The sequence below is a fragment of the Ranitomeya variabilis genome, chromosome 4 (genome assembly GCF_051348905.1).
Source record: "Ranitomeya variabilis isolate aRanVar5 chromosome 4, aRanVar5.hap1, whole genome shotgun sequence".
NCBI classification, from domain to species: domain Eukaryota; kingdom Metazoa; phylum Chordata; class Amphibia; order Anura; family Dendrobatidae; genus Ranitomeya; species Ranitomeya variabilis.
The window spans coordinates 318221924-318230805 of NC_135235.1; the positions used below are offsets into that span (position 1 = coordinate 318221924).

The window sequence follows — 8882 nt, forward strand, 5'->3', positions numbered from 1 at the left end:
CCTGGGATTGGAGCAAACGTTATGCAGTGAACTGTGTTTTGCACTTGTACATAAGACCACAATTTGCAACGTTCTGTGAGCCCCAACTTCCTTTACTTGTCCCATCCAAATCGCCCAGCAAACCCTGCAGAAGACGACTGCAGCGGCCCTGATAACGGATGATAACGGTTGCTGGTAAGTATCAGACATGGGGCAGTTTCTTCATTTCACCACTGCAGTGGTGCCTTAAGATGACTCCTCTATGTTGAAGCTTGTGTAAAATCCACACCTGGTCCCCAGCTATCAAGTTGACATGGGGGCAGATGGCACTACTTGGACCGTAAGCTCTGCCAGCTCCTGCCCCTACCCATGCCTACCCCGGAGCCGCTCTCTGAGGACCAGTAAAGTGCGGATGACTCTTTTGGGGGGATGTGCTTCACCTAAACTAAAAAAAAAACCAACGAGATGAGTTGCTGGTATAGACTGAAGGCGTATAATTCACCTCTACCCATAGGACGTGATGGCGACGCTCTGTGGGGCTGCGGCCATTGGGACCAGCACCGTTCACAATAGGATTGGCTGCAGTTGGGGGTTATCCCATCTATTATCTATAGGACAGGGTGACAATGTGCTGGGAGCCCCGAGTCCATCGGTGGCGGGGGTGAGACCCTCCACTATGTGACTCCAGCACCCAGCTTTATCCAGCAGTCCCATCGACAATGAATAGAGCTGCGGTGCTCACCCCGCCACCGCTCCATTTAGGGGGGGCTCTGCTCTCGGGATCGATGAGGCCCAAGTGGTCAGACCCACAAATCGATCAGTTTCCTGTGGATAACAGATAGGAATGACCCTTTAATGCACCCAGTGTGATGGGGATCGAGTCCTCTTAAGCCTGGGGTACAGCACATCCCAGCACTATCACCCATAGCAACCACTCCAGCTGTCCATTACTAACTTATATTTGTAACATGAGAGCTGGGCGCTGATTGGTTGCCTGCCCCGGGCTCCATAGACCATCATCCACCTGTGCGCCCCAATAGCAGCACAGGCAGCGCCCTCACAAAGCAGCACTGAGCTCAGGAGCCAGCTGGGAAGCGTTACTGCATTCCAAACACTAGAGGACAAGACGCTCGCAGACAGCACTTCTCGGCGGCCGCCATTTTCTTGAAGACCATTTTACAACAGAATCACATGGACAGCAGCGACGTCACACGCTCCTGCACTGAGGACACCTGGTAGAGCAGACGGTATAGTGCGCACTCACTGCACGAGTCGCTCACCGACATCTCGTCACCGGTGACGAAGCGGCGCTCCCACGTAAAAAAAAAAAAAAAAATCCTTGTGACCGGTGACGTCACGGACCGGACAAACAGGAAGAGAGTGAGGAGACAGAGAGAAGCCCAGGACGAGCTGCGGACTGACCCGGGAGGAGGTGAGTGACGGCGGCGCTTCATGCCATGGACTGGGAACATCACAACTGGGGGGGACGCTGAGCTTTGGGTCTATAGTGCTATACAGGCGGCTGACAGCGGCTCAGACACTGCAGGACTACAAGTCTCAGCACTTCCTGTACTACCTCTCCTGCCTGGGTTATGCTGGGACTTGTGTTCGTTTTGTCCTGTAAAGCCTGGAGTTTGGCGGACATGAGCGTGATCAAGTTCTCCTATATTGCCCCCCAAAATGTGGAGCTGTAATACCTGAGAGGGCGGGTGTCCCTATGATAACTCTTCCTGTCCCGGGATCCTTCTTAGTGATGGCGGAGAGCTTCCTGTAAGCTGCTGTCCTGGCGTGACCTCTCCTTACCGGCCTGATGTAAACAGTGACTCCGTGCCTCCCCATGTGTAGTGGCGCTGCCAGGTACTGCAGATCAGCTCCCGTTCCAGAGCGCCGGGGCTGATCTGCAGTACCTGGCAGTGGCCACTACACGTGGGGCGGAGCTGTGCAGCGCCTGTCAGGCTTTCCAGCGCTGATGACCATTGGGTTGTCGGACCCCCACCTCTCCAATGCTGATGACCTCTCATCAGTGCTGTGGGCCCGCAGAGCCCTTTTCATTAGCTGTTTTCTTAGTGTCTGTGACTCAGAGTTTGATGCTTCGTCCCATCAGATCTAAGAAGCAAAGATGGATTTTTTATTTGGCCGCCGGAAAACCCCAGAGGAGATGCTGAGGCAGAATCAGAGGGCCCTGACGCGCGCCATGAGAGAGCTCGACCGAGAGCGGCAGAAACTGGAGCAACAAGAGAAGAAAATCATAGCGGACATCAAGAAGATGGCCAAGCAGGGGCAGATGGTGAGTGTCGGGGCTTGGGGAGCGGTATGTGACATGCCACAAGGGCTCGTCCATCTGACATTGGGCCGGCATACTGCATCCACGTGTGATGCCGGACTGTACGTCTGATATAGGTGCTGCTTCTGTCTCTCCCAGGACGCTGTGAAGATTATGGCCAAGGATTTGGTTCGCACTCGGCGATATGTGAAGAAGTTCATACTGATGCGGGCAAACATCCAGGCCGTGTCCTTAAAGATCCAGACCCTGAAGTCTAACAACTCCATGGCTCAGGCTATGAAAGGCGTGACTAAAGCCATGGCCACCATGAACCGACAGGTACAGCCTGACTCCACCGTGCTGGGCACCATTAGGCGTCACTACGGAGAGATACCTATGCATATACCACTAGAATATGGCTACAAGTATCCTTCTAATTTTACTTTCTTTTGGCTGGTGTTAGGTTGGCGCTCCCCACTGGGTTTTACCTTCTTTTTTTTTTTTATGTCTACGAACTTTCTTATCGTCGTATCACTAAAAGATTCAGGTTGGCTCCTAAAGCCCCTGGTATTCCTACTCCCCTGCTAAGTATTGGAGGGTTTGTCCTGGTTCTCCGACTTCATGTCTTTAACGTTACTCCTTTTCTTGTAGTTGAAGCTTCCTCAGATCCAGAAAATAATGATGGAATTCGAGAAACAGTCAGAAATCATGGACATGAAGGAGGAGATGATGAATGACGCCATTGACGATGCCATGGGCGATGAGGACGATGAAGAGGAGACGTATGTAGACTTCTCTTAAAATGTCTTTAGTATGGCGGATCAACTAATCCTGTAGATATAGGATTAATTGGGTTCAAAGGGAAAGTCCACCTAAAAGTGACCTCCTGCTTTTGCATAGACATGTTAGAAGATGACAACTGTGAAGTCCATGATTACCCATCTCTGCTCGTTTCTAAAACTAGACCGAGCCCTATGGCACAAAACTGTACATCAGTAGAATCAGACACCGTATCCTAAAGGGCCGCTACAACTATTGGAGCTTTATGATAATGTCATAGATTTTTTTCTTTTAATAGCTAAAGTTGCCAACGCACCTTCTATAAAGGGCCAAAGTCCTCTTTGGGCTTTAAATGATTAGTGATCAGAACTTTATATTTCAAAAGGTCACTTTTGGGTGGTGTTCACGTTATCATTTTTGGAACTGAGGATTTTCTTGGGGTGGGTGGTGTTATATTTTCTAGTACTGTGATTCATTAGTGCTCTTCCCTCTGCAGCGACGCTGTGGTCTCACAAGTACTGGATGAACTGGGCCTGACCCTGACTGATGAGCTGTCCAGTGAGTATTATTCCCTTGTTGTCCTTAAACCCTTGGTCAATTAAAGTGCAAATTCTTTCTGTCAGTCCAAAGCAACGGCACCAGTGGATATTTCATCCGAGAAGACATTACAGGTGATGGGAAGTCAGTTTAGGTCAATTATTCGGCTATCTAGCCCTCCTAGTACCTCTGACCACTTGGGTTTTTATCACATATAATTTTGAAGCTTCACACCTGGTCTGCTGAACAGTTTTATGGAGTGGGGAAAGTCCGTGCTGCTTTGGACTTGTACTTTGAACAGTAAATCCGTTCTGCCAAAGGCTGATTCCCCAGATGTTTGGAAGTTCAGCATGTGGTGCTTTGCAAAGGTATGAACTGACCTAGGAGAGGCTGTCCTGTAGATGTGCTCAGTTGTTACGTAGTTCCTCTACCTCCCCTTGGTCAAATGGGTCCTTATAGTTTGAGGGGACTGAAGATCGTCCTCATAATAGCAGATGGTAATTGTCTGCCTTATCCACCTGGATAGGGAACTTTTAGATACTTTTTCACTTTTTTTTTTTTTTTTTTTTAAACGAAAGGGAATGTTCTGATTTCTTATATTCTGTGATACGATCCACATATATCCTTAGAGATTTTCCTATATTGAGGGAGTGTAGCCTCCTCTCTTCCTAAGCAGGAGGGGTCAGGATTAAAAGCTGCAGCTCTATCTGCTGATTTATATTGTAGGAGGATGACACCATGGGGATAAAGGACGTCAATGTCCTAAGGAGGACTAGATCCTTCAGGGGTATTAAGTAAAGGTCGAAGGAAGTTAGGGCTTTTCTCACTTGCCTTTCTGGACAGTTTTATGACCACCTGAAGACTGGTTTTGAAGATCAGAATTTTTGTCGATTCAAGAGGTTTGAAAAGCTTTTAGCAGAACTTATCTAGGACAAGGCAGAGATCCCATCTGGGTTACTGGGTCTGAAGTAGTTGTAAGAATGCTCTGGGCTGCCTTGATGAACTTCTGGATGAGTGGCTCCTGGAAAAATCTTCTGTGCAGGATTACTGAAAGAGCGTATGGTACCTAATGGCATTGGGTCTAAGGCCTCCTTCCAACACTTGTAGGAAGTTTTGTATATCCTGTACTCTAGCAACAGAGCTGATACTTGGTTTCTGGTGCATCAAGTAGAAAAACTCTCAATCATAGAGTAGGTCTATTGATGGCAGCACTTCTGGAATTGAGGGGTGCATTCACCACAGCACATGAAAACCCAGTGCTGTTCAGAACAGAGCAGTCAGCCTCCAAGTCTCATGTAGTTGGTCCAGGTGAGGACAACATTGACCTCCCTGGGTTAAAAGAAGAGGAATGTTATAAAGCTTCCAAAATGTCCCCTTGGTCATCATCAGAGACGTTCCCTGAGGTTTGACTAGAAGAGCTTCTCCGTCTCCCTCCTGCCCTCCACATGTGAACTCCATCCTGTTAGAGATGCATCCGTTGCTATCTCTGTCCACATATGGGGAGCAAATGATCTGCCATTGCTTAGGCGCAGCCACCATCTTGTGTAGGATTTTCTCTCTTGAATGGATCATCATCTCGTCCATGGATTGTAGGTCTCTGTCTCATTTTCTGCTGTGACACGTGCCACCTGGCCCATTCTATCACATCCCTGGCTACTGTCAAAGTCCCAGTGTCCTCCACATCTGATGAAGGGACAGTGATCCGAGTAATAATCTGATTTCTGACAGCCAGAAGTCTCGTCATCAGAAGCGATATTGACATAACCTTGGTATTCAAGGCAAGCCCAAGAAAACAACCCTCCTGGGATTTAGAAATGTAGGACATTCCCCAATTGATCATCTATTAAAATATAAAATATCAGAAAGTATTCAAATACCATACTTCGATAGATAAAGAGTCACTTGGGATGGAGTCTTCATCAGCCAATCTCCTAAACATGGCAGTCTCCGTCTCCCTCTCCCTCCCATTGGTGGTAGAAGTGCGGTAAACTCCAACACCCCGTTTCCCACTGTGGCGTCAGAAATCCTTCTTGTTGGCTAACGAGGGGTCCTGGACGCATCCGCTTACGCATACTGGAAAGTCCTTCTTGATGTTGGGGCTCACTCTCTAGCTTACTGGTGGTTCATCCTGGCTTTTCTGCTTGGGCCACACACATATATCTCGTGTCTTGGAAAATCTGTCTGATATTAAGGAGAAGTTCCTCCCATCAGTGCATTTAGCTGTACCCCATAGAGATGGCCCGCCTGATATTCCATAGTGAAGAGGGCATCCTTAGAAGGAACATCTGCACTCCATGGTGCCATGGAGCGAGTGGCAATTGCAACCATTTCGACAGCATCGTTACATAGAAAATTAGATGCTGATGCCACCTGTGTAACACTTCAAAATATCATTCCTGCGTACTCCTTTATCGGGGTCTTCCATGTGGATACCTAAGGTCTTTTTCTATTGTGTATGATGCTTTGGCTTATGCAGAGGCAGGCAAATGGCATCTGTGTAAGGCCCCTTTCACACATCAGTTTTTTGCTATCAGTCACAATCCGTCTAATTTTTTAAAAAACCTGATCCGGCGACTGATGCCGCCGGATCCGTTTTTTTCTCATAGACTTGTATTAGCGACCGATTGCCTCACGTTTCATTCGTCGTTCGCTGGATCCGTCGAAAATTGTTTGTCCGGCGGCCGGAGACAACGGACAAAGTAACGTTTTCTGTGTCATTAACCCTTCAGTACCCCATATCCCACTTCTACACAGGAGTGGGAAGAGAGTGGCCAAGTGCCAGAATAGGCGCATCTTCCAGATGTGCCTTTTCTGGGGTGGCTGGGGGCAGATGTTTTTAGCCAGGGGGGGGCCAATGACCATGGACCCTCTCTAGGCTATTAATATCTGCCCTCAGTCACTGGCTTTACCACTCTGGCGGAGAAAATTGCGCAGGAGCCTACGCCAATTTTTTCCGCAATTTAACCCTTTAATAGCTAGAGGGCCCAAATTTTGCACATACACACTACTAACATTAGTAGTGTGGAATATGCAAAAAAAAGGGATATGAGATGGTTTACTGTATGTAAACCATGTCTCATATCATGTTGGGTTTGGGAAGGAGATGGCAAAAGCCGGCAATTGAATTACCGGCTTTTCTGATATCCGGCTTTTCTCTATAACACCGGTGCGTATTTCTTGCAAGTCACACGCATGGTCTGTGTGTAATCCGTATTTTTCTCGCTCCCATAGACTTTCATTGGCGTTTTTTTTTTTTTTTGCGCAATACGGTGACAAACGCAGCATGCTGCGATTTTCTACGGCTGTACAAGACCGTATAATACGGATCAGTAAAATACGGCAGATAGGAGTTAAGCCATAGAGAATCATTGTACCGTATGCAATCCGTATTTTCTGCACCTCTCATACGTCCGTAAAACTCGCTAGTGTGACGCTGGCCTTAGGATCAGGAAAATTAGAGCTGTCCTCACGAAGTCTACTGTATGTTTAAAGACTGTCACCTCTGTAACTATATTAGGGGTCCCCCGATTCTTTTTCTTTTCTGCATCCACAGCATGCATTTTATTGAATCTCTAGTTCAGGAAAGGCCGTTTCTCTGCATCTTTCTATTCATTTATTATTGGCTTTTTAATCATGTGGTTTACTTTAAATACTCGGGTTTTCTTAGAAACTCCATATTTCCCCATATTGACCTTATTGGAGTTAAGATATTTAGTAATTTTAGACATTCTCTCTAGTGGAAAGAGATTGATGTCTGTCACTCTCGCTTCCTGAAAGGGAGGAATAAAGATCATCTATGACCATGAAGTGACCAATATCATCCATCTCTGATGAGTAAAAACTGTGACCTGAACACAGGAGACCTCGGCAGATCTTCCTCCGTCCGTCCTGGGAGGAAGAATTCTTGAAGGGGTGGTCCGAAATCAAGAGTGAACTTCATTCTAAATGTCTATTTTTTTTCAATGATCCAATCACTTTTCTAATATACTTCAATTAAGAATCCCCTACTCTAACTTTCCTGTCTGTAATTTTTTTTTTTGTTTCAGTATACCAGCATGCTCATGGCACTATAATCTTTTCAATGTGCAGTGACAGTGCGCTCCCTTGCCTGTTCTAAGGAGATGAGCCAGAAAGAGAGCGCACTGTCACTGCACATTGGAAATGAGAGAGCAAGGTCTTCAGAGAGAACAGAGACCAGCCCCTGAAACAGGATGTACATATAAAAATCTATGGTGGAAATCATAATGTAATAATCAAATACCTTCCATCTACATGGACCCATATAGACAAAAATTTACAAAAAAGTAGATAAAAATAAGTTACTGCCCAACACTGACACCTGAGTGTCTTTCGCTAAGTTGATCTTTTTCCCAGTGGTGTTCCAACAGCCGGACCCCCATGACTAACCCCACCCCCATTGTACCTCATCCCTATAGAATTGTGCATCCTGTATTCTATAGACACTTACAATTCTTTCCATCTTGCAGATCTTCCCTCCACCGGAGGTTCCCTCAGCGTAGCCGGAGCCAAGAAAGGAGAGCCCACAGCCGCTCTAGCCGACGCGGATGCAGATCTGGAGGAGCGGTTGAACAATCTGCGACGGGATTAACATGTCTGACCCTGCACTACAGACTCTGGGTTTTATCTTTTATTTTATTTTCTGCGTTGTACATGGGGGTGTAGGTTAATGGCTCTGAGCTTCATATACTGAGAGCATTAGGGTGGCTGGATGGCAGACAGCGTGTGTCTGGAGCAGAGTCTCCAGTCCCCGGCCATTAGCTGCCCCTGATTCTGCTCCCGTCCGTGCAGTAGTATCCGGACAAGGAAGACTGTTCTGATTTTTTATTATTCCCTCTTGTGTTGCCGAGTTCTCATTCTCGTGTTCCTGTCTCTATTCCGCTGTCATACAGGGCAACCGGTGTCGATTTCTGTAAATAAAACTTATCTGAGAACCAAAGCTTTTTCTAGCACTCCCTCTGTGTCTCTCCAGCGCCAAATGGAGAGTTACCGTTTTGATGGAAGGAAATAGGTTTATACACAATTAGGCTTTGCATCAATGTAGTCTGGAGAAATGTTAGCAACCAATCCACAGCTCCCATGGTAGTTTAGAACATACACATAGAATACAAATTCAGTTTTATTGTTTATACACAGAGTTAAAGGGGGTTGTACGGGACTTTTATATTGATGACTTACCTTGAAGATGGGTCATCAATATCTGATAATGTGGCACTTGGCTCCCCGTCGATCAGCTGTTCCCGGAGTCGGCGGTGGCTGGGTGTGATGAGTTCTGGAGCTCCATCAATGGATTATTACCTGCGGC

General features: G+C 46.9%; 1 protein-coding gene across 1 annotated transcript; it reads left to right on the plus strand.

Moving 5' to 3' along the window:
• Positions 1-1023: 1023 nt before the first annotated feature.
• CHMP2A (charged multivesicular body protein 2A) lies at positions 1024-8516 on the plus strand. The gene is made up of 6 exons (XM_077250452.1): positions 1024-1411; positions 2084-2266; positions 2402-2581; positions 2894-3024; positions 3519-3580; positions 8047-8516. Exons 2-6 carry the CDS (start codon positions 2099-2101, stop codon positions 8166-8168), a joined length of 663 nt encoding a protein of 220 aa, XP_077106567.1. The 5' UTR covers positions 1024-1411; positions 2084-2098; the 3' UTR covers positions 8169-8516.
• Positions 8517-8882: the final 366 nt, after the last annotated feature.